The 27,233-nt window shown below is 38.4% G+C and overlaps 1 protein-coding gene across 5 annotated transcripts in view; it reads left to right on the top strand.

Moving 5' to 3' along the window:
* Positions 1–26,181, top strand: part of LOC132916513 (discoidin domain-containing receptor 2) — a 225,951-nt gene extending 199,770 nt beyond the window's left edge. For all 5 annotated transcript variants that reach the window (XM_060976590.1, XM_060976591.1, XM_060976589.1 and 2 more), the window contains 7 exons: positions 421–572; positions 2,000–2,313; positions 6,240–6,431; positions 8,638–8,730; positions 12,427–12,568; positions 18,461–18,610; positions 19,134–26,181. In XM_060976590.1, coding sequence (XP_060832573.1) covers positions 421–572; positions 2,000–2,313; positions 6,240–6,431; positions 8,638–8,730; positions 12,427–12,568; positions 18,461–18,610; positions 19,134–19,295 — 1,205 coding nt within the window. In that variant the 3' untranslated portion in view covers positions 19,296–26,181. The remainder of the gene's footprint in view (positions 1–420; positions 573–1,999; positions 2,314–6,239; positions 6,432–8,637; positions 8,731–12,426; positions 12,569–18,460; positions 18,611–19,133) is intronic.
* Positions 26,182–27,233: the final 1,052 nt, after the last annotated feature.

Below are 27,233 nucleotides of genomic sequence, written 5' to 3' on the forward strand. Positions count from 1 at the left end.
CGCGATTTCACTGCAAAATCAGGTATTTCCCTCTCATTTGAAGCCATCATTCAAAGCACAAGGGGTTACATAAAAACTATCATAAACCATCTCAAAGAGAACACAGAGGATAAAACATTCTTATATCATAATAAAACGAACGTGTAACAGAAGAAAGATAGTGCTCGGTAAAAGAAAATGGCCGAGAGAGAACTCCCCTAAAAAAGAAACGAAAGAGGAAAAATATAAAACGAGAGGAAGTGCTCGTTTGAAAGTTTCGAGGAACATGAAGCGGGAGCAAGAGCAGGACGCGGGATGGGGAGGGGGAGGGAGAGAGGTTTGAAACGCGCCCGGGGTAATTTCTTTCGTGCGCGGCGGCCATCGTGTCTCTAACCTTGTCAAAATTCTTTTTTCCTTTCCGCTTACGGTATCGGCGGACAGGGATCACGGAGGTGCAGCCGGTTATTCCGCTGTTGCTGAGCACGGCGATCAATCTTGCCAGGCCAATTCCGCCGGTTCAAGAATATCCATCTAATCCACCGCCCATACCGCCACCACCGGAAAAGTATTACGCCAGCACGGAGATCTGTAAGGTGAGTATCAAAAATGTACGGCAGACATGCGATCCGTGACGATTAGTCCTGGTCGCGGAGTAGTTTTGTGGGCTGACGGTGGGAGGGTATTAATGCGGGCCACTTGGCCTGAAACTGTGTCAAACACTGGTTCGTGACTCTGGGATCTTTCGTCGCCATCGTGGCAGCTACTTGAATTGTTTCCCTTTCGCGGGCCTTGCCGCGAGCTTGTCCAATGAATCCTCTTAACGCCTCGTTGTTTTCATCAAGCACACATATATACACACGCGCGCCTATGGTCAGTTGCGTATTTCACGATCTATCGTGGTAGAGGCAATTAGCATCGTGATTAATTTCTTGTATTTCATTCTTGTTTTCTTTTTCCTCCAAATTTTTTCGTCCCTTTTCTTCGTCTTTTTCGCTTTTTTTCTTTTTTTTTTTTTTTGTAAATTAGGGCGCTTAAAGTTCGCCGTACAGCGCCCAACGGCGCGTGCTAAAACGATTCGCGCAGAGTATAATGAAGGTTAATGGATGAAAAACAAGGCAACCAAAAAGAACTATCAATCATGACTAATGCGGGACTTGGGAAAGGAAACGTCTTACGAAAGCATACACTGATCACCGGCCGATAGCGTGAGGCCTGTGATTATTGATTGTATAACGTGCATGTAGTAAACGAGTATTTTAATTTGTACTCTTATTTTTGGACTGACTACATTTGCCCCAAATCCTTTGCGTGATTTTAACAGCGGAATATTATAGCGAGGTGTTGCTAATTCGCCATTCATTTTTGTTTCGGTTATTTGTGTGAGATGCTAGCTTTTTGTTATATCAGCTATGTGGAAGTCAATGTGATTAAACTTCATTAAAATTAATCGTTTGATTTATGAATAATTAGACATTCATCGTTGTAGTCTGATTCTAGAATTGAAAAGACTTGTTCAATATTTGAAATATTTGCTATATTATTTGTTTTCCTATATAGAGCATACAGCTTCCCAATATAGCGTTAACGGCATTATATGTTAAGTATAGCATTGCACGGCTATTCTTGTTGCGGTCCTGGAACTTTCTATACGTCCATCTCGCTTTACTTTCGATCAACATAATAAAAAAATAAAATAAAAACAAGAATAAAATAGAACGATTAACGTTTTGAGATCTTTAGCACAAGAATCAAAGTCAAGTATTTACATAACAATTTTCCTAGAATTTATGAAATTTCGTAACACTATGGTCCAAAAGGTGCAGCAGAAATAAAATTATAAAAAGAGATAACATTTATCATTATTAAGTTAACGAGTATAGACTCATAATGCGATTAAAATGTATGAAAATACCGTAGATGCGAACCAAGAAGAAACTTTGAATTTTCTTCTAAAATATCTCTTCCTAGGTAACCCGATACTGCTATCCATGGCATTACCACGTCTTGGTTTTTATTACAGAATTCCCTGCCACCGTTACCACCGTCTCCGACACCGAGCACGCCGCCGCCAATGAGCGCGAAAGCCTCCAGTAGCATGACAAGCTACAGTCCCGAGGATATGCTTACGGAGGAAGAAGACGAGGTGCCCGAGTGCATCTTAGACTTCCCCCGGGAGAAACTCAACATCGTTGAAAACCTCGGCTGCGGATACTTCGGCGACGTTCACATTTGTGAGGTCGACAGGTTTCCTGGATACGACGAAGTTTTCCGGAACACTAGCAGCGACCTGGTGATCGTTAAGTCCCTGAGACCTGGTTCCTTGGATGCGCTTAGGTAAGGTTCTTGTATTATCGAGCATCGCGAAGTCGTCGAACCACGCATCATCCGGAAATTTCACGATATTAAGCAAATAATTTCGAAAGTCTCGATAAGAATTATTTTCGGTTTGTTCATATTCGAAATATCATGACGCGTGGTACAAACTCGTATACTTGCACGGATATTGTGGAAATAATTGGCAGGAATTATATATATTCTTCGTCGAAGAATGTTCGTGGTATAATCATTGTGAAAGTTTTGCTCATAATTTTGAAAAACATAAAGTTTCTTCAGATTTAAACTTTTGCGATACGACGATAAGTGGTTAGGTGGTAGAAATATGGTTGGTTAGATGTTATTAAAATAATTGATAATGATAGTATATATGTATGTTACAATGAAGAAAATTGATAGTATAGTACTTTCGAAAGTTTCATTTCAAATTCAAAATTTCACGACAGCGTCGAATGTTCGGTCGGATATTATCAAAATAATTGGTAGGAATTGGTTGAGATATTTTTCATCGAAGGAGGGTTTCTGGTATAAATTGATTGTACGTATGAAAATTGGCAGAGAATTTCGGTATGACAGCCGGTGCAGAAGCATTGGCTTCGAAATGTATCCAGCTGCAGCGCAATAAATTGCCGTCGTGTCAATAGCAGAGTAATAATTGAGTAATAGTTTGTCGCGTGTGGCGCACGTAGAACGGTTGTTACAGCGCGTGAATGAAAACAACGTATCGGAGGCTGTTATTGACAAACAAGCGAACGATCCTATCCTCTGAACGCATTTACCTTTCTCTGGAATACAAAAAAAAAAAAGAGGGAGAGAAAAATGAGAAAGGAATGAAATGAAATAGATACCCCATGTAGCGAATCCTATAAAACGAACAGGAAATTATTAAGAGTATCTGTACGAAGGCAAATTATTGGTTCGCGTCTCCAGAATGAACAAACCTTTGAGTCCACGTTCGCTAAGTATTTTTTGTTACGATTTACCATAGTAATTTCTTCACGCGCTTGTAAGCGAAACAGAAGAGGACGTCGCATGGAAAATCGGGAATCGATAGCAGCTACGGCCATAATTAAATTAGCCGATAGAAATGAATCGAACAACACGTTATTGGAGTACTCGTTTACGTCGCTAAATACAGTGGCCGGAACTATTAAGCGTCCGATATTTCACGCCAATCCAAAAATATGGAAAGTATAGCATAATCGGGAGAAAATTATTCCTCTCAATTATAGACCGTTATTCTGATTCATTTACTATCCATCCCACTCTTCTCTCTCGTATCAACCAAACGGGAGAGGAGATTTGCTGTGAAATATAGGGCATCGATAGAAAATTATCCCAATCGATTATATTTAGAGAGGCCGCGTTAATACGATAATTCGATAAACGTGGCGCAAAGTGATTTCGTACATAATGACGTGGCCCGTGTATTAAGTTGCTGCGACGCGATAATGCAGAGAAAGTGTTTAAACGGTCAGTGACTGACGCATAATCGAATAACTTGTCCGCGCCGTTGCTACTTTTCGCGACGGTTTGGCCTTTACCGGCCTTCCTAAAACTGTCTGGATCGTTGCCTACGATTGACAATAGCTTGGTAATTTACCGTACAGAAGTTTCCCTTTGACCTGAACCTCTCTGACGACGCTGCTCGAACCACGAGAAAATTGTTTAAATCCGATCCTGTCTCGACCGTCCTTTTAATAATCGAGTTTAAACGTTTTTAATGTACACAAAGTAACTGTGACTTCAAGTTTCTGGTTGTGAAGCTTCTCATTAAACAATTCTGAAGTATATAAACTTACGAGGGAAAAGTAGAACACGTATTGTTTTGATTTCATTCAAGTTTTTGTTAATAATATACTGCATATGAAATGTGATGTATACACTCTGCCAAGTAGATATTAATTTTTAATCATTATCATTTAACGCATTCGTAATTGATCAAATTTTTATTAGCTGCAGCGATATATGCCAACAACTAATTTTCAGAATTTCAATTTTGAAATATCTACAGAAATTAAATCTGCCTTTATTAGAATTTTATGAACACCTAATAAAAGAATAATTAATAACAGGGTTATTTTAATTATTTTTTAAACACCAAGCAATGCGTATAAACATTATTTTATTAGAGATTTATAAAATCCAGAGATTGTTAGTCGTATAATTAATTTTTTAATTAAACAATGAATACAATAGCTCGTAAAAATATTTGAATACCTACCATCGAAAACCTTTTTCTGTATATTGTGTGCGTTATACGGAACATTTCCTGATTTTATTAGCACTGTAATGAAACACAACTGCCATTATTGCATGAGTAAATTTTGAATCGAATCTGGAAATATATACAGAAATTACAATCTTACTGCAAACAGATATATTTCATACAAAATCAATATACAGCCATGTTAAGGATATCGTAATTCTGAGGTATATTAATACAATGGAGTAATGAATTATTGTTTATGTATATTTAAATTAAATGTCTTGCAATTTCTATATATATAGAAAATTATTTATATATATAGAGCTTGAAACAAACTTGAAAGAAGAAATATATATATATATATAACTAACAAGCTAACAGTCGATCGATTTAGGGATTGGAAGGCAAAGAAGTAGGATCGGAAGTACACGATAAAGCGTGTCCCGGCGAGGAACACGCGCTGCGTTATCGCTGGCGCAGCGAAAGGATGATCCGGGTAGACAGGATCGGGGATTACAGAGCTCGGCAACAGAACGTTCGCGGAACGTGTATTGTTGTCGAACGGCCTCTTAACGGGGCACCGGAAGTACAATCGTACTGGTTTATTCCTTTTTCACGCGACAGACCGCCCGATATCCACGCCGGCACAAGAAATGGTAGAATCCTCCCGATAAAAGCGACAAGAAAGAAACCTGTGACGTCTTCTATTGCCTGATATCTTCGATTGGATTTGTTATATCTTCTTTAAAAGATCAGGCAATTTCATTTTCCAGCAAAAAGAAACATTTAAGATAAGCCGTTTTTTCATTGAAACTTTCCGTTTCTCTAAACAGTTCTAAAATATTCTTCACCGTCTTTCATCGTTTCAAACTTTAATTAGAAAAATTCGGTGTGAATTTTCGAAAAAACTACGATCCAGCATATGTCACTCGAAGAGAAAGTTTCGATTCGCTTCCCTACTACTGAAAAGTTCTTCTCTGACCCCCAGAGAGACGCATTTTCCGGTTTGCGAGTTGACCTGCCACGGCGTTAACCGTGCAACTTCTTTGTCGCTTGAAATTACCCAAAATAGTGAAATTTATTAATTAAAAGCCAGTGGGACGGGCCGACGTCGAGTTTCCACCGGCTAACGGCCGCCACAATTACTGCCTGAGGAAACCGGCGGAATTCGTTGAAACCGACGCTGCAACTTTACGCCTGACATCGTATAAATGCAGCCGCTTCACGAATAACAACGCTTCCTTACGCAAATAACATACGAATCCATGAAATCGATCTTCGTGCGCTGTTGTTCGTCCCACGACCGAGCCTGCCTCCGACGTTGTTACGTTCAGAAACGTAGCCCTTATCGAAATCCTAAATATTAGACAGCTGAAACACAAGCAGCAAGCTCTGTTAAACATGGAACTCGCGAGTGTTCTCGAAACGATAATCTCAACAGTAGCCGTTATCCCTGGGCCCGTGTTACGTAGCTACAATCCCTCTTCTATTCTTACCGTTGTTTTCCCGTCGCTCGTCCCTTTTCGTCGCTCCAAACATATAAAACGAAAAAGACAAAGATAGAGGAAAAGGAAGAGCTTACGAGTACAACGCGCGATACTCGCAGATAGAGTGCTCACATTATTTCCAGTATATCCGCCAGTATTCAATAGCCGTCTGGTTGGTAGGGCAGCCGACTATAAAGATATTACTTCCGAGTGTCCCATGTATTTTCCAGGATAGAATTTCAACAGGAAGCAAAAAGACTGGCACGGTTGGCCGATCGGAATGTCGCGCGGCTACTCGGCGCCAGCCTCGAAGACGATCCCATGTGCATCGTATCGGAAAATGGCGAGTACGGGGATTTGAATCAATATCTGCAGAGCCACATCGCTGAAACGTCTACTGTGCACACTGCTAAGACCCTCAGGTATAATTAATTACGACGTCTCACCGGAGAAATGGTACTTATTAAGAATGGGACAGGATACACTGTAAAGATCGCTATTAGAGTCTTAAAAATGCTATTTGCTTGTATCTTTCTTTAGTTTTATACGACAGTAAGGTATTGGTACGGCGAATGTCAAAGAATCATAAAGTATCGACACGATGAATATCGAAAGATTATAAAGAGCCTGTGAAGTACTTCGTTTTTAGTATGATTCTACGATGTGCTTGATATTAGAACCGAAGAAACTTTTATCTAGGATATACGGTTACTTTGATCTCGTATGAGTTTATTAGCTGTCAAAGAATTATTTTATCAGTGGCTTTATCTCGTTGATTATTTAGCCATCAAATCGCAACAGCCTGTATAATATAAACTAACTTGACTTGAAAGGCAAGAGACACGGTGACCTTTAAATATTCAACATATCTTAGAATATGAAAAACTGCTGGACAGAACATTTTAACTAACGGCAACACGTTATATAACTACTAACATAAACATGTAACAATCAGAAAAATGGTAAAACGCATCCAGCGAACTTCGGATAACGTTTTTTCCTTAATTACGATAAACTAAAGCATGCTGTTAAAATGAGGTATCGATTGCTATTGGCACTATCGACACGTTGCTGGCGACAAAATGGTGTTCCATTTAACGAGAGAGTTGAGACGCGCAATGAGAACAACCTTTTTCATTTTTTTAGCTCCGTACGCGTATGCACGTCAGTTCGAATAGCGTTGAAGTTGCGCGTGGAAATGCGACGTATTCGCGGATCGTTTGGAAAGTGCTCGAAATACGAGAAATCGGCTGAAAATGAGAGGCGAAAGACAGAGAAGATCATCGGTGCTCGTGACAGCTGTCGGCGCACCGTGTTTTTCCCGTGCGTTCGTTTCCGGTGGCCACTGCAAGAGAAACGACCGATAGAGCTCGTTCACTCTTTGTCTTCGTCCAGTGCGGGGAACCATATCGATCTACAACCAGCTGGAAATTTGCGTACCGAACGACTCCCTGACAAATATTTCGCCACCGATAAAACGAAATAACTCGTCCACAGCCTGATACATTCGTACGTCACGTGATTTCTAACGAGATAAACGTCTCTGGAAAGTCGGGAAGAAAGAATAAAAATCACGCGTTGTGTCGGCTCGAATCGCCATACGTTCGACGAGTCGTACTTTCATTTACGCGAGCCGTACGATGAACGAAAATAATTCTGCTCGACCAGCGTAATTCGCGCGCGCGAGAGAATGAACCGAAAACAGAATTCACGAACGTTGCACGGACAAACAGATACTCGTCTCTGTCGTTGTACGTTCTTCCTGGTTAGAAACTCGTCGCCATGATAACCAACAAGAATGATGCTACTAAGGATCGATAGTTTTGTGAGAATTTTTATTCGACTATCTTTGGTTGAAATGGTAGATATAAAGTAGAATGTAAGACAACTGAAACTAAAGAACAAGTATCATTTTTAACAACTAACTCAGATACACATCTCTTACTCTTCTATTTTTCTATTTCTTTTACTTCTTCCACCAAACTCTTGGGTGTGCTTACATTCTTTCGTATAAATTCTAATTTCATCCTCTTCCTATATTACTATCCTTCTAATTAAAGTGCCCTCTTCAGTATTTTTGCATTTTCGCCTTTTAGGAAAAGTTATATTATACATGCTGTTTCAAAATAACGACAAGTGTGTACTTTAATTTAGATGAAAAAGGACAAAGGCGGTACAGAGAAAATGATAGAACTTCGGTTTTTGTCAGCTTTACAATGGGACAGGAGAACATTTTAACTAAATAGGGGAGAAAAAAGAAAAAAATAGAAAAGAAAGAAAGAAGGACAGAAAAGGGGCAAACGTTAAGAACGTTTCATTCGTATACACACTTTGAATAGGAAATAACACTGAAAAGGGAAAGACCAACAAAAAGAGCACCAAATTTATATCTACGAATGCAGAAGGGAATGCGGTCGATCTGGCCAGCTTTTGTCGTTAATGCAAATGGTGGACGCGCGTTCGTCTGTGCTTCGAAAGCGTCGTCATTTGTGGTATTGCGAGCCGATACCAACGAGTCGCTTTTGTGTACGGAACGAACGTTTAAACGTGTAGGCTACCATGTACACGAAGGCAGAATTTCACTCCGCGAAACTTCTGAACGTAACCGTCTCGTTCTTCGTGTTGCAGTTTCGGCACGTTGGTTTACATGGCCACGCAAATAGCATCCGGCATGAAACACCTCGAGGAAATGGACTTCGTGCATCGGGATCTCGCCACAAGGTAACGACAGACAGTTTCTCATAGATTACTTTAAGCCGAACTTTGTCGATCAGTCATTCTCACGTTCGATGGTACAGCCACGTTGCTGTTTCGCCACATGAACGCAAACGCGTTTTCTCCGTCGACGGTTCGTTCGACCACGGAACGCTACTTTTGTTTGGGCATCCGGTCGATCGCGCATGCTGTTCGAACTGTAACTTCTCTGCTTTGGTATTTCTAGCAAAATTGTCGCTGCAGTTTTGTCACATGTTTCGGGGAATGTATAACGATCGATGGGAACTGTAGCGTGTAACTGTTAATGCACTGGACGTTCGGGACATTTATATTGTTGCGCTGGTTAATGAGCTTCCACTAAGTGTAATTACTCTTGTAGATTTCTATTTTAATTATTTTCGAGCAAATGAATTTTACATCTATTAACATCTGTATAGTAATGTAACGTTAGGAAAATATAGAGAGAGGAAAGAACAGAGGAGCAAACGTTTTATCTAAGAATCTATTAGAGGAATCATCGATAAAACTAAATATCTAGAAATGACAAAATTCTTAGGATAAAAGCGTCGAAAGTGGAAATAGTAACGTCTTATTTTACGGTATATTCCATTGAACTGTTACATTTTTCTTACAAGATCACGAAAAAATAAAAGTATGGACTTGTTAATGAGATCTTTGTTTAAGAGACGCGTATCTTACGATTAGATACCACAATACTATAGAAGAGGCCAAACGTATATTGTGATGATATATTGTGAAATACAGTGATTAGCGATGATTTTTTAGAAATTTTGGCGCAGTATAAAAGAACTCTTCTACGCGGATAAAAATAGCCTTCTGACAACCAATATAGAACAACAACTGCATCCTTATTTAAAAAAAAAAACAATTTTTGTCATGAACGAAGATTCAAGATAAAGATATGTTCTACCAAAAGAAGAATCTTTATTGTATAAGTTACAACGAATAGTCTTATAGACTATAACAAATTGGATAATTACCATATACTTTGATTAACATATCCAATTTTCTTTCAACGCTGCCGAAACTTTGGTAGCATTACATCGCCACTTCCGAGTCACATTATAAGGACAAAATTCCCTAGTTACGACGTCACCAATTCCTAACCAAGGTTCTCAAGCTTCGTCGATGTGAAAATTACCTGGTTCCAGTTGTGCTGGCAGATCTATGGGACGTTCTGCGTGGCAGAACCGTTAAAAGGGAACGAGTGGACCGGAGGATGGCTGGGGTCACGTGTTCGAATTATTAACTCTAATCATAAACTTTAATTACAATGGCCCGCGGCGCGGCCGTCGCATAAACGCGAAACGCGCGCGCGGCCTGTGGCGGATGAAATTAATTGCCAGTTGATTTATAGAAACGAGTTCTGAGCAGCGAGAGCACGCTGGATAAGCGACCAACTAATGAAAAATATCATAGACAGAAAAAATATATTTTTCTGTATTTTGTCAATTCTTTTCGCTCTCATTAGAATGTTTTACTAAAATAAGATCTCGTGCTCACTAAACGATTCACTTAAATGGTCAACGTTTGCTTTTATATAAATACGCTGCAACGTGTTTAAAATTTTCTTTTAATTCTGTTTACAAAATTACGCTTATTACTCTTCTGTGGCATACGCATATGTATACGTACATTCAGTTTCTCTTTGATTCCAAATTAAACAATTATTCCAAAAGATATACGAGAGAGAAAATCGTCGTAAATAAATATTCCACGGTATACAAAAACCTTTCACCAATAATTAATCTTAACGCTCGATAGTAACATATGCGTTCATTATGTTCCCCAATAAAAGCAAAAATTAATTACCTCAAATAAATTCGTTTGCGAAGAAATTAATATTGATAGCACAGGTCGTTTGCGATTAATGGAAAATCAACCTCCCTGATGTGACTCCACGTTGCGACTCGATTAAAAATGAAGAATATTCCGTCAAATAATCATTGTAGTATGAAAAGATTAATTAGAAAGCTCGCAGCGAAACTTTGAAATAGTCGTTACGGTGTTAAACCATGGCGTGAAAAGATATCCTTGGGAATGCGGTGAAAGCTCGAGGATTGCGGCTATTCCGTGTTACAAGCGAACTGAATGCCGCCTCAGTGGCTGCTACTAAACCTCTTCTGTGCTCGATTCGTCGCGGTAAACGGCCAGTTCCGTGTAGAAATCGGCGTGAAACTTTGAACGATCGTCGCGTTCGACAGAATCACGCTTCCGGTGGAAGCGAGCTGTTTAAAAGCGACGCCCCTCTTGAAAACGATCCTCCAGAGTGCATCGTCGCCTAGACGAGGCTGTAGAACGCGCGAAAACGCGCGACAGACTGGCTCGAAAGATTGCCTTGAATTTTCGTTCCGATGAAAATGGTTTTTACCTCGAGCTTCAAGGTATCATTCCAGCTTTTCACTCGCTTTAATCCCCTATTCTCTCTTTTCTGTTATCGGAAACGTTAATTAGCCCTTAAGTAATTAGTAAAATACAAAAAAAAGAAGACATGTAAGAAAGAAACGAATAGAGTTAGAACGATGAGTGACTGTCATCGGTGAAGGGCGGTGTGTGGAATCGGAAGGAATTGTTAAGCGGATAACAATGAATTATGGTCCGTAATTAGCGGATAATGACACATGGTACAAAGTTCCGTTCACATCGTTGATTCAGTGCGTGTCACAAGGGAAAACATTCTCATTAGTGGTTTCTTGTTAAATTTAATGGTTGCCGGAAGCTACCCGTGCTTTTGGTTTATTTACATAGCGGTTTGTATTTCGTGTACCTGGCTAGTATCGGAAATATTTAGTAATTTTATGTCTAGCTTACTTGGATAAATTATTTTGTCGGGAATGACACAACGTATGGAGATGAAAGTAGCAATGTTTAAATAATTGAACGAACATCAAATGCTTCCTAGAAAAACTTCACTGAAAGCTTTAATTTCAGCGTAATTATAATGGCTTCTAAAGAACTTCGTTCATTTCATATTAACAAAAATGGACCGGAATATTTGACTAGAAAAATACACATGATATCTGTATGTAGATATATTGACTATGGATCTATAGACTCTTTTTTCAAAAAGTTTTACAATTGTTATTCAAATATGTTCTCGAAACGTAAACTCACACAAGAAGAAAATTACACCCAAAATATAAACTTCCACTTTCTCTGTCGAGATGGATCATTTCACTGATCAAACACATGTGGATCGTGCGAAAACCATATTCTTCTTTTGGATCGCGTTGATCCAGCCCCGAGATCGTAAACAATCTTCGAAGCGCGATTCACAGCAATACATTCGTGTACGTGTTCGAGTATCGGGATAGGAGAGACTGGAATAATCCACTCGGCCTCGAAGACGGATTATCTCTCGGAGTCTACTGTATTTTGTAGCGGGGTGGTTCTGTCGCAGATAAAGAGCGTTGGCTCGAATAGGAAGTCTAGAGGAACGTTATGGTCGATTGAGAAAGCAAAAGAACGAATAGCTGGGAAATAAAACGGGCCACTTTTTCGCCCAGCGAATATTTAAAATCCTGAATATTGAAAAAGTTAGCACCACTAATGTGGGTCAGCTGAAAACCATCAGCGGCTGTAGCCACTGGCGTGCCAGCTGTTGTAATAGAAAAAAATGGCGAACTAGAAACTGGAAAGAAAGTGGAATATACGATGGATGGGTTTATTGGTATGTTGCAGAAATTGTTTGGTGAGTCGTGGTTACACGGTGAAGGTGTCTGACCTAGGTTCCGGAAGAAACGCCTACGCAGCCGACTACTTCCGGGTCGAAGGGCGACCACCTCTACCGATTCGATGGATGGCCTGGGAATCTATGTTAATGGTAAGCTGTTAATTACCAGTTAATCCGCATCATAGGGAAATGGTTGGTCCGAGTATTGGATTTGTAGCACAGGTACTTGTTAAGAATTGTGGATCTTTGGTGCCGAAATAAAGTTACAGGAACATTGAATATACACTGGGGACTAATATTAAAATAATAATGTATTTATTTCATGGACGATCTCTCATATATTCATCGATTCACACTTGCACGCGTCTCCGCACTTTCTCCACATACGACCGTTAACCGACTCTCTCTCCAGATGCTTCCAAACTTCCGCCGATCGTCATTTGTACTAACAAAAGCCTGGACGCTCTCCGACGCTTACACATATATATCCACACACTGATACTCACACACAAGTAACTCTAATACGCATTTAACCCAGTCCAGCACGGAAAATTATACATATCTCAACAGTACTCACCCATAATTTGGTACTTTGATTGGTCAGATTGACGGATCAGATTTTTTCTGTTTCATTTTCAAAGTTAGAGATTTATTTATATTCGAGAATAATTGTGTTAGTCTATCTGAGCGCACTACGTGTGACAGACAGCTGATACACGATGTTTGTCAATGTATTTGATCAATTGACTCAACGGTGGACAGTTGCAGTACGTTCTAATTAAGTCGATTTATCCTTTGATATTTTTTTCCGGTTGCTTCCCAAATCAAATATCGACGTAATAAATCGTGGCTTCTCTATGTATCTTTCTCTGTATAATTCCGTAATTCCGAAAATGCTTTCAATAGCTCACGGTTACGAGAGGGAAAACGAATCAAGTTTGATCGTGACAGACGCCACACAGCAAATTGTAAACGATTTTTGTCGCCGAAGCATGGGAGGAAAAAATAAAGCGAACGCGATCGAGTGGTTTTATTTCGTGCCGCCTCGGTCAGTGATATTTAAATGGACTATAGCTACGCATCCGCGCGATGAAACTCGGTTTGGCTTTCGCGAATACCCTCTCCCGGTTGTTTTCGCTCTCTTCCCTGCGTCGAAATCAAAGCCTCGCACATTCCATGCTTCGACCGATGAAAGTTCCAATTTTTTTTTCTCCATTCTTTTATTTTTTCTGTTTTTTTTTTTGTGGTTATTTTTGTTCCGCTAATATTTGCCTTAAAGATTCGTACGATCCCCGTTGCGGCGTGTTGAAACAACAGTGATTACCGTTTAATGGCGGCTTCTGTACGTGCTTCGACCCATTTCGACTTCGAATCTGCCTCGATCCAGCGGGATCTGTTTTAACCCTCCTTCTTGTTCAGAAACCTATCCAGCCTGATCCATGCGGATCGGAGGAACTCGAAGTGGATTCAAGCAGTCGAAGCGGGTTCGGGAGCTGCTAGATTAGGTCACATTACGGAGCTAATAACCTAGAACGTTCGCATTTTAATGGTACTTTAATAGTTTTATTGTTTAACTGTATAATTTCATCGAGTATTCGTTGGTATGAGAAATTCAAAGTATCGACTAGGAAATATTTAGGGAAATTAAAAAATTAAAGAATTAAATCATACGCGAAAATGAAGACCTTTGTAATATTTATTACTATATCTTTTTGTGTCTGGCTTCCCATTTTTTCCTTTTTATTTTCTGTGCTTATAGCGTAAGCAATAACAAATATTTGTACCCTGACATAAAGGGAAAAGTTTCCTAACGTTGAAAGTATGCGTGATATTTTTGAAGCGTACCCAAACTGCCGCGGTGCACAGTTTGCGGTTAGCACGCTCGATAAAAGAAGCAGGGTAAACATCAACGTCTAGTTTGCGGTGGTCCAGCTTTTTGACTTAATTTTTGATGTGCAGCGTAATAACGGCCTCCGCATTTTTTCCAACTACTATATCGACGTTTCTTTTTACTCCACCAGAGTTTCTAACCAGAGAATGAACAACTATTAGGCTGTCGCACGATAAATATCACATTCAAGATATGATAAAAATGTTCTATTAAAAAAGAAATCTTTAATCGAAGAATAAGCTTTACAAAGGAAAATAATCTGGAAATCATTTTTGTATGTTACATTTTCGAGAGATAAAGTATTGTTGCTTAAAGAAAATTATCAGTTACTGGCACATTATAATACAATCTTCTACTTGAGACTGTAATAGATATAAAATATAATAGACTACAGCTTTCTGAACAAAACAATAGAAAAATGAAAATAATTTCTAAATGTTTTATGATTTTAAGATATTACAAACGTGTACATCACAGATATTTCGTATCTATGCACCCAGTGTCCCATACGTATGCGTCGTCAATTCTAATCAAAGGAATTCGAAACTGTCTTTCGATTTCTTTCAATAAAAGGCTTTTCTCAAGGACCTTTATCGGTTTTATAAATGAGTTTTTATAATTTCGGTTTTTATAAAATAGGTTTTATAAATTTATTTTTATAATTTTACATTTTGTAAAATAACTCAATGTTTGATATCCAAACCTCTGAGTTCATGAAAGAAACGTGATAATTTCGTTCGAACGCGAGGCCGTATACGTTTTTCTCTTAATTTATTCGTCATACTATCGAACGACCGTTGTTCAAAAGTAATACAAGCCCGTTAGCATTCATGGACAGGCACGCTGGGAATGAAGTCGCGAAAATACGTTATTCCGCGTAGCGACGCGCGGTTACGGTGAATTTATTGGCAGCGAACGGTATGCCAGTATATCAGTGTAACGAACGGTAGCGTTCGCGCTTTCGCCCAAGCCCGACGTATTTTATTCTCGTGTATCCTGTTTTTAATTTCTCGTTTGTAGCCGTCGATATCGAACTGTCGATCCGCGAAACCGCGAAGCATCAGCCCGATAGAGCTGTCTGCGGTCGCGTGGCATTAACGAATCGGGCTTATTCGCTGTTTTCCCGGGCCTCGTGTCATCGTGAAACCGTCGTAAAAGTCCTGGCCAGAAAACGTGTTTCACCAATTCGTTTTCGATGTCCAACGAATATGTATTTCCTGCTTAACCAACGATTGGAACACGTTCGTTTCATTCGTCGGTTCCCCGTCAAAATTCTGAACGATTTCATGATCGTTTGTTGGATTGATGGAGGGGTCGAAAAGGGGAGGATGTCGATGTTTACCCTTGGAGAATCTCTGAAAATTCGTATCGTTTTCGAGTGACTAGGGCTGCGTGATTCTTCTGGTGGGAGTTTTTGAGCGTTTCGCAAAGGCAAAGGCTCGTGTTGGAGCGACAAGTGGAATAAGCACGTTCGTGATCAGACACACGATGAGTTGCTCGCTCTCTGTCTTATAGAGGTAATTGGGATCAGGAATATTTGGTGAGACGCGAGTTTCGTGTTAATTGGATGCATTGCAGCTGTAACTGCTAATGTTAGTTTCTCTATAATGACAAGCCTCCGTGCTTTAATTAAATGATAGCGGGTAACGTTAAACTTAATATGTCTTGATCTTTTTCTTGTTTTTAGCGTGTTTTATTATTTTTGCATGATGAGATATCACTTTAACTATTTTAAAAATTGATTCATTAGTACTGTAAGGTTTAATTGCGTATGCCATATTACGAAATTTTTGAAAAATAGTATTTATTCATTGTTAATTAAACAATCGTATCTAAATATATAGTGGCAGGGATATAAATAGATAAACGTTTACTTGTAAATCTAACGGATTGTATTTTATAGAAGATGAATTCGCATATCTTGTACTTTAAAGCACTGTAAACGACGTATTTAAATTTCTATTTCGAACGATAATTACAAATCACAAGTTAATTTTGATAGGACTTCCTCTGGTTCCTCCCGTTACCCTGACGACTAAAATATATATTTCAACTACCAGTAATTTATGGAATATATTTCAATAATTTGGAAACCTATAATAATTAGAATTCCAAATACACGAACAATACCTGGTGATGGAACTGTCAATTTAATATTAGTAAATGTAATTCACGGACGAAAACCTACCTGGAAGCCAAAATTCCAATAATTCTGACAGTAAGGACATTCATCTTGTAGATTCTATTCGTGGAAGTGGCTGAGATCGAAGCTTCCATCGACCCATCATCGCGGACCCATTAGCATCGGAAATCGCGTATGAATGAAATCCGTGCAGAAGCAAATTGATAGCTAAATGGTAATTCGACTAAATGGGAAACGAGCGGGCGATATAGTATTTTGCCGCTCGTTCACGTAGTCATTTCGAATTGACTGCGTCGTTAATGTTTCATTATTGCCATCGTTTATCCATCCTGCGCCATTGTACCCGTGTTAATGAAACGAGCCCATGGCCATGGTTCCGTGGCAATGCGCGCTCGCGTGCGTGCCAAATGTCTCCCCAAGAATTATACGGAATTAGCGTCGATTTAATGATTTAACGTTCGACTTTATTAAGTTGAACACCAGCGCGAACTAATGTCCCGCGATTGGCTCCCGTAAACTTTACGACATTCAACCTCGACTCTCTCGCGAACTGGCGACATTAAAGTTAATGCGTGGCAGAGCAAGGGAAACGCTCCTCCATTCGCTAAGTGTCTAGCGTTTCGAGTAAAAAGAATAGGTTAACCCAGAGAGGATAGTACCTTTTAGAGCAAACACCATCGCGGTTAAACAAGAACTCTCTTTAACCTTTCAGCATAAAAAGAATATTCTTTTGGATCGTAGGAAAATATCTTTTGTTATCAATTATTAATGGTTGGACTGTGAATGTTTCGACGTTTATAGAAAATTTTATTTCGCATCTTTATTCGGATACTATTTCAGTGTGTTCCATTTCTTGGGTTCATAAAGATATAAATATGCATAAACACGTGCGGTCTATTAATTTATTATTGTTATTTTATTATTCTTTAATTTATTATATGGTTATCTATTATTCTTTCATAAGGAAGATATAACGCTATAAGAAAGTTCTAAAATTAACTTCAGTTTTATGAAAAAGAAATATGTTTCCAGTTTCTGCAATAAATAGATTATTACAGTATGTTTCGCCTATGCAACTTGAAGTATAAAGGTCTTAGAACTGTATTCCTCTCTTGTTCGTATACTTGCTGATAGATATAATCGGGTTAATAATAATAAAATCGGGATAATAATATAATTGGGACAAAATATTCGTCGACAGATTTTAATGTATACAAGCTGTCGAGATAACGAAGCTTCGATGAAAAATTAAGCTCTTGTTGATTTGTCGGATAATTCGATTTTCATTTAAACTCTTAATTACTTTGCCATAATGGCTAATTACGACGTCGAATTAATTGGCGTAACGATTGCTTTAACGATCACGTTGAATTTATCATAACTCGCAACGTGCACGCACGTCGGCTTAAGAGTCACAGGTTTCTTGTACATGCGTGTTCCGTAAACTTGCTCGTGGCACACTACAACGCTAGCTAAGACAGAGTAGTACCATGAAATTACGTAACTAAAGCACTCAAGTTGGAGTAATTTCTCGTCAAGCAACGGTACCACCTGCCGTGCTTACCGCCCCGTAAATAGATTTCTACTTCGAATGGCATTTACAGGACAAGCTTGTCGAGAAAATCTCCCATGTTACGTTACAATATATTTTTTTTCAGTTCCCCCAATGGATTACAGTCAGTTAAAAACGAAATCAATCTTTGTTCAATTTTGTTTTTCGAAAATCGGATTTTATTTTTTTTTTTTTTTTTGGTCACCGTCGTTACGTCATTGTTTAGAGCGAAACTGTTCGTGTAATAGGATAAAACATATCCCGATTTTCGATACATAGTTTGGAAACACATTCGATTATCGTGTAAAAATAAACGATAATCCTTTGGGCGAATTTAGAATGATTTAAAATTTATAATCCCCTATTTTAATCACTATGGAGATTGATTCTATTTTTTTTTTTTTTTTTTGGATTATCTATATGTGATTATGATTATATAATTATGAATGAATTCAGGGAAGACATACGTCGAAGAGCGACGTTTGGTCTTTCGCAGTGACGCTTTGGGAAATCTTAACTTTCGCGAGGGAACAACCGTTCGAGGAGTTGCCTGATCATCGCATCGTCGAGAATGCGACTTATTTTTACCAAGAGGACGATAGAAGGGTAAGTACCTATCGATGTTTTCCTCGCGTTATGTTAACATACGCAGATTAATGAATCTAGTGAGTACCTTCAATTTAAATGCCCTCTAAACATTTTATCGTCATTCGTTTTCAACCTCTCGATTAACTTTCCTCCTCTGAACAATTATTTCTGTTTAAAAAATTGAAATTTATGGGTACGGTATACCACAAACCTCAATTTCCAAACAATAACATTTTAACTATGGTGTAGTTAGGATACTAGAGATAAATCTAAAATAGTTCCAAATTAGATGATCAGAAGATTGAAATTTATATTTAAAATAACCTAGATTAAAATAAAATAATTAGAGAAGTAACGAAAAGTAATCAAAGTAATCTTAAGTCAAAACAAATAATTTAATTATTTAACTTGCAATTACTAATTTTTAACTATTTAATTATCTAGTTGTAATCTAAGTAAATTTGAAATGAGATTAATCTAGATCTCGAAATATTCTTTTGCCTGATAATAGATTCGATTGGACGAACAATATTTTTCGCAGATTATTCTACCATTACCAAAGAATTGTCCCAAGGACATTTACGAGCTGATGCGCGAGTGCTGGCATAGGAACGACGTGGACAGACCGAGCTTCCGGGAAATCCACATGTTCCTCCAACGGAAAAATCTCGGTTACAAGCACGTCGACTCGAACGACACCTGATACAGAGAACTAGAAGGCTGGAATCTTATCCGGCTTTCTATGATCGGTGAGCTGAACGGAAACTGGTGGAACTGTCCTTCGACGACCAAGATACACCAAGTCAGACCAAGTTAGTACACCAAGGTCAAAATCCATCTAGTTCGAAACAGCGAATCGTCAGGAACAAAGGTAAATGTCTGATCGTGATCATGTGATTCGTGATCAATTCTTCACTTTTTTTTTATTAATTATTCAAACGAATTTAAAGACTGTACGATTACACATAGTGAATGCTTGATTCATACTACTTGATTACCTTTAAAATATCGATTCGTTATCAACATGTTCCGTCATTGATATTTACGGAATGGTCTAACTTTTATTATAAGAAAATCGTTATAATTTAAGAAAAAATATTTGTATATTTTTATCAATTTTATTTGGTGAAGGAATATGAGACTATAATTATGCATATAACTACGTAAAGCACAATAAACGAATATACTCACCTGCGTGAAATCATCTGGAGGATGGATCTCCAGCCGCGACATCCGATACGAAATGGAACGTTTCTAGCGCGGGCCAGTGGGCGGAAAGCACGTTCAATAAATCGCACACACGCCGTTCTGAAATTGATACTGTCAGCAAACAAGCTTATGACACCCGCCGCAACGGCACTCATGTCACGTTCAGAATACACGTGGCTCGGACTTTGGAAAATCGCGAAGATACAACAAACGTTTCCACCGTGGCGAATCATTTCCGGAAACTCTTCCACGTGCCTCTTGCCCGTATGTGTTTCTATCTGGCCGAGAAACACGATTTCTACCCTCTCGAACGCTCCCCGTAACCATTTCGTGTCTAGAAGTTACAAAAAGGAATAAAAGGGTCGCTCAAACTCCGAAACGTTGAACAGCGGGTCGTCGATTTTGATAAATCAGCAATAGCTTCTTACTGTCTTCGCCGTAACAATTCTTATCGTATTAAATAACCGAAGTCACAATAATCGAACGATATTCTACCATATCGTGTATCGTATAACATAAGTCGAAGACGAATCTCAACAGTATAGACGACACTAGAAAACCTGTTCCTAGTTCGTTAACCGTATTTAAACACGAACCTGGTGGAAGCTAGGGTAAAAATAAATCGACAGAAAAAAAATACGGTTGGAAGCACACGCGATCCTTCTTTCATAAGATTTCATTTAACATCACCGACGAAAGAGGACCCGGGGGTTACGCGTGAATTTTTCTAGCAAACTTTGTGGGCAGCTCCTGGCCTTGGCTAAGCATAAAATTATCGATCGTGTTCGATGACAGACGATACTAAATACACGCAGAGATAATCTAAGTACATATATTAGTCCCTGGTTGGATTCGTCTGAGAGGAGAGAGGCTGAACGATGTAAAGAACGGGGTAAAAGGAATTCCTTGAGCCGCTGGCTTACATTTAAGTTTCCTGAAACTACTAATAAGCTTAAGATGCGCTTAGCCGAAGTGCATAAATGTTTGACAATACCACTAGAGGTTGCAAGTATAAAGAAACAAAAAAAAGTTCATATATATATATATAATATATAAATGAAAATAAATATAGCGTGTAAAGAGATGTTAAAGGGTTTAATCGATAGCGTAAAATTTATTAGAGAGCGTCGTTTTCAAGCAGCTTGCATTCCCCTCGGCGGTCGCGCGGCGTCGTTTCCCGCCATCGTTCGACCTATCGATTCGCGACGCTTGCTCCATGTCCCGAGGACCGAAACTAGCGATACCACGAGTCGAATGTGTCGTCGTTCTACAGACCAGGGAACGTATATGGGGTGAATAAAGGTGTGTATGAGAGAGAGAATGAGAGAGAGAGAGAGAGAGAGAGAAGCTCGCGTGACCTGAAGTTACGTTTATAGGAAGGAATAGACACGGTCCATTTACCCGGTGGATATACTTTTGCTCGTCTTTTACAGCGAATTTTTACACCGTGATCGAGGGTACAAAATAGTTCGCACGAATAATCGTTCATCGATTTTGCGTTTCGTTGCCGATCATGTGACTTCTCGCTTCTTTTTTCTTCCATTCTTTATCGCGTGTTGAATACACGGCATATTCTGTGTCGCGTCTAAGAAAATTAATTTGCGAAGGTCCTTGTAGTGTGTTAGATCGATTTCTGTTGTTGCAGACGTAGATGATTAATTTATCTTTAAATGGAAATGGAACCAGTCGTGAAAAGATACAAAGGAGGGGAATTATTGTTGTTATGAGTTTTCTTTGCTTTACTTTTTTTTAACAAGCAAATATTTTTACGAAGAAAGACGTATTATGAAAATATAGATATTTGTAACGAGCAAATGTTTATCGGGTACGTGAATCGTGTTCAATGCGGAACAATGAGAAATTTATAATTGTTAGAACGAATTCGTAGGACAGAATACATAGCAGACGGTAATAAAGAGAGTAGGATAATAATAAAGAAACGAGGATGAATGGTGGAGAATGATGGCGTACGAGGGACACTAGATCGCACGATAAATCGACGCGTTGTTCTGAAAATTTATAACGTTACTCAGCTAAAAACAGTCACTCTGGTGGTCTGTAAAATATAAATCGCCGTAGGAAATGTAAGTGATAAATGTGCACGCGACTGAAAGTGGTTCGATAAAGAGACCGTCGATCCAGCACTATTATTTGTTATCTTTCCATATGCAAAAGGAGCGCGATATATACGAAGAATAATACACAATAATTGTTATATTTTACGCTGTGCAGGTTCTTCAAACGTTTATTCAAACAGAAAAGTTACGACAAATATCGATAAATGGTCTTTCTATAGAGCTACACGATCGTCGCTGCCTGAAATTAAGCGAGAGCGGTTTCATTTTGAATATGAAAAAGTCTATGATACTGTCTATGACACGACGTTGGTACTTTATAATATAATCTAAAATTAAGGTCGACGATACTAAGTAAATACTGCCATTGTATTAGGGGAACCTGTATGCGAAATCTCGTACGAATCCTTTCCCTTCGACACGACGAGAAACGATCGAAATTTGCGTTGAATTCGTTGAAACGTCTGATCGAGAATAGCGTTACGATCTGAAGGAAAAAATAATTGAGTAACAATAAAGGGACGAAAAAGCGTGAAGAAATGGAAAGAAGAAGGAAATTGCGATCGATCGTACAGAACACGAGGGAGTCGCGTGGCTAAAAGGAATCGATGTACATATCCACTTTGATGAGCTTAACGAATTATTATCAGTGGGAAATTTTAATTCGACTTTGTGGATCGTCTTCTGTGCGATCGAACGAAAGATATAGGCGACACGTGCGCGCAGTAAAAACTTCCTACAAATTGAAAGAACAAAAATTATAAGAATTTTTCGCCCGGTCACACGTATGTTTGGAAAAATAGAACGAAGAAAAAAAAGGATAGAATTAGAGATCGAGTGAATTTCAACAGTTTCTTCTCTTTTTTTTCTTCAATTACCAACGCGGTCATTATCTTCTTCATTTCAGCCTGATCTTCTTTCATCGTTAATTCCTCGTTTATTCGAATTTATTTGAATTTATGACGCTTCCTATTCGATTTGCGTTCAATCAATAGAGCAGAGAAAAACCGGGCTCCTTTCGCGCGATTAATTATCAAAATTGAAATTATCGATTATCCGATAGAGTGAATATTATTAATTAAGGATTGAATATCACGTATCATTGACATATCGTCCGTTTCGACGAGATAACGTTTATTCTGTCCGGGGAACAGGAAGAAATGCATATCAGCTTGAAAATGTTCGAATTCTGAATCGAACGGAAGTAACGTGACACGGTAACGAGAAGAATTTTCATTACTTTATTAATATTTCGAAATCCTACATATCTCTTTGTGATACTATTAGTTTAATCGTTTCTATTTGTAGGAAGAATTTCTGTCGTATGAAAAAAAAGGCTGAAAGAGCGAAAGTGTGAGAGAATGATCGAGAGTATAACACAGAGAGAGATACACCTATAAATAAATATAAATATATATATATATATATCGAAAAAATCGTTGAAGATTAAGCGACGAAGAGAATTCATTGAACTAATCGTTTCCATTGTAGCGATATGATATATGGTACGACATAAGAAGGAGATACTTTGTACAGTTTGTAATAACAAAATCTCGGATACGCAAATATGGCACGACCAGTATTCCATTGATAAAAAGAAAAAAAAAAAGCAGAAGAAAAGGAGACACCGAAATCGTTCCATTAATTGTTCTCGCGGTGCGTTCTTATATTTCAAAAGCGACGGGGCCGGGACCACGGACCGGTTTTAACGTTTCATCGTCGCTATGTTCGGCTCCTTCGAGCATAAAAAGTAGGACTCGACCATTCGCGTGCCAGCCTCGGCCATATAGTTTATCGCCTCCGTTTTTATTTCAACCGAGACATAACGCGGTGCGCGGTAAAATTATTAGTACGCTCTGGGAATGTACTATTTTGCTGTACTATTTTATTATGAAGTTCATTTCGTTTGCTGCTGCATCATGGAAGATCCAGGATTCATTCGAATACCCGTAACAATATCGCGAAAAATTTGGAATTTTCATAGACACTGAAAGAAATAAACCTTGGGCCAAGAACTCGAAATTAATGTCTGTTCCATAAAATCCACAAAAATTTTAAATATGCATACAATTTAATATAAGTTATATTAATAAACTCATAACTATATTTATACTTTAGAGAGCTCTGTCCTCATGAAATCTATGGAGATAAAGAAAATAATCATTTGGATGAAAAATTTACATTATAAATTCAGCAAAATATTCCGTGTTGGATATAGTTGAAAAAATGGGAAATGAATTTTCATCTAACTTTTTGTTTTACGATGAAGGTCCATTTGTCTGAACGATTCCTGTAATGAAAATTCAATGATTTTCCTCACTACCTACGACGTCTCGTTTAGATAATAAAGCTTGCTGAGCAGGAGTTCAATTAATTAGACGCTACCTGAAATTCCCGAGAAGTGGAATTTACACAAGTAGAGTCCAATTTTATGATGAAAAACAAATGGAAAATTTTTATTTTTCGTGCAAGATCCTCGTACGTTTCCCAATAGAAACGGGTACTCTCACTGTTCGAAATCAGGCCCCGTCTCTCCTTTGCAAACGAGCTTTGTTTTTCGCGCGTATTTACGCAATAGAAGCGCTCGGTTTTCGTTGTTGGTCCGCGAGTCGCAAACAAAAGTCGGAACACGGAAGTGCCGCGTACACGGGAATTCCACGTTTGCCGATAGAATTTAATATCCGCTACCTTCGTTATGAAACACGATCGCGCTTTTTCTCCCTTTCTATCGGCCGCGCGTGAATTTTCGTTTTTCCAATTCTGATAGAGACGCAACATCGAATCGATATCTCCTCAACGTGTCTCATAACGAATTTTGATAAATAGCGAGAAACCTTGTACAAAAATATTTTTTTTCTTTGTTCCTTCTCTGTTCCTTCAAGATTCAGAGAGGTGGACTTTGTGTGTAAAAAAGTTTGGTGAGTTTCATCTTCTTAACACGATATGCGTGTTGGCGAAATACATGTATTTCGTTTTATGTATTAGGTTGTTTGGAAAGTTCTGCAATCAGATTTTACTACCGCATTTAATATCTTGTTTGTGGCTTGTCACGAATGTGTCATGGCTAAATAAATACGAAAGTATTTGCCCCATTATATTTATTGGATCATTTACCTAGCGATTAATTAAGTCCAAGTATATCAAATTTTGCATCATATAGTAGTACCTCTATATGATTATAACAATTTAGTACTATGAAAATGAAACGTAAAAACCTGATTAAAAAACGCTTAATACGGGAAAATAAGGGTACACGCAAATATCTTTTGTGGCTACTATATATATATTATAATATATATTTATTTATTTTTCAAAATACGTTTTAAATATTATTGGAGAAATTAGTTGCAATTGGAAATTTGATCTACGAGTTACTTTATAACAAAGAGCATCTCAGTCGATGTGTATCGTACGAGTGTCAGGTACGAAAATTCGTAGTGGAGATCTCACAAGGTTTTTTGGATCGATCAATCGATCATCGTAAAACTTTGTGATGGAAAAGATATAGAATATTCACGATCAGCCTATAGAAACACTGAAAGAATATTTTAATAATGATGATGAAATATTCAACAGCGACGGAATAAATTGCCAAACATTTAGATAACTATCGTAAATGATAATGAATATCATTAATAACCAAGAATAATTAATAGAAATTTCAATTAGAACAATCGACTTCCATCCTATCAAAATAATAATAATGATAATAATTAAACATAGTAGAACTTTCCGACCAACTTAATATATACAAATCGAAAGCAATTATAACTGACTGACAAATAGCAACAATTGGAAGTAATTGAAAAATATTTGCCGCAACAGAATAGTTAGCTGTCAGACAAATAAAATGGCACGTAATAAAATGTCTGTATGGCAATGTAGTTAATCGTAAATTTTTCCATTTGGAAACGTTGGTTAAAAATTTCAGGAAAAAATGGTAAAATTTCCCCGGTTTATCGCTATCGATCGAAATTCAGCAACGAAGGCGGAGAAATGGTAGCGCGTCTCGTTTAGACAAATAAACGTCACGAAATTCGTGGATTCGCGGAACACGAGCACGTCTACCAATCTCCACGTGCAAATATAAACGGGTGAATGGGTTGCAAATAAGCGTTGGCTGCTCACGGCCGTACGTTGTAGGGCCAGTTATCTATCGTTTATCAGTGGGCGTATTGACTATTGTGCGTGGTTTAACACTCGAAATCCCTTCCACTTTTCCCTGTATAAATGTCACACACGTGTATTTAATACGTTTGTACATAGCGATTCGTTTTCAATAAATACTCAGCGCTTTGACTTTTATCCTTTCCCTGGTTGTTGCTTTTGCTCCTCAAACCGAATGCCAACCTTTTCAAATAAACGTTTTTCCGCGTTTTATCGACGGAAAATTTGAAGAAAGGGCAATGAACATCGTTTTTCGCGATTAATTCCGGTTCACCTTTCCCTATTCGAAAGTACGGTGCAACTCTTCGCCAGGTTACGTAACAGGAATTCCCTCGCAGCGACCAAAGTTTCTCGGAAGAATCGCTCGAAAGGAACATCGCGGTCGCCGCTGGCTGGAAGGTAAGTTGTTATTGAATTCTGCTTAGTTTCTTCAATGTAAGCTTTTTCTCCTAGTCACTTTTTTTCACGTTCTCGATGCAGACAGCGCGCTCTTATAACGTTTCCAGTCTCTGGTGTATCGTCGATCCTTGGATCCTTCTCACGTGTTGCGGTAACATTACTGTACGAAAGAGTCTCGTTTCCAACTTCTTCTCGTCCGCGAATAATTTATTTTCGACGAGCGAAGAACGATCGGTTAAAAGCCCTGCCAAGTGTACTCGTGTAATTTTCGATCACGATTTCCAACCATTTTTACGCGGCTGACAACTGTCAATCGGTATCGGCTGAGCGAAACAAAATTCACCGCTGGTATCGAGGAAGATTGATTTAATTGGAAACGCGCTCGTGCAAATAGAGATCAAGTAATCCGAAATCCGCTTACAATCGAATCAAATATGAAATGCGTGATCGACGTAAGTGTTGTTATTATATAAAACGATCGCAAATCCGATTAGGACTAATAATAAATACCGTTTAAGGACTCGATTAATGCTACTTCTATCTCTTTATTTACAGACAACTCTCGAGTACTTGCATCAACGATATTCGCATTACAGGAAAATTTCAACAGTATCAATATTTACTGGGCGCGGTATTGTTGCAGTATCGTAGCGCTGATATTGTGCATTTAGGCAGTTTTATGTTTCTAATAACAGAGTTGCACGTTCATTAAGAATGTATCGTCGAGAGTAATATAAACTTGCCAAATCGCAATGAGATAGCAATGTTTCTATAAACGTAGATGAGAAATG

The sequence above is a fragment of the Bombus pascuorum genome, chromosome 2 (assembly GCF_905332965.1).
Source record: "Bombus pascuorum chromosome 2, iyBomPasc1.1, whole genome shotgun sequence".
In the NCBI taxonomy this organism is placed as follows: domain Eukaryota; kingdom Metazoa; phylum Arthropoda; class Insecta; order Hymenoptera; family Apidae; genus Bombus; species Bombus pascuorum.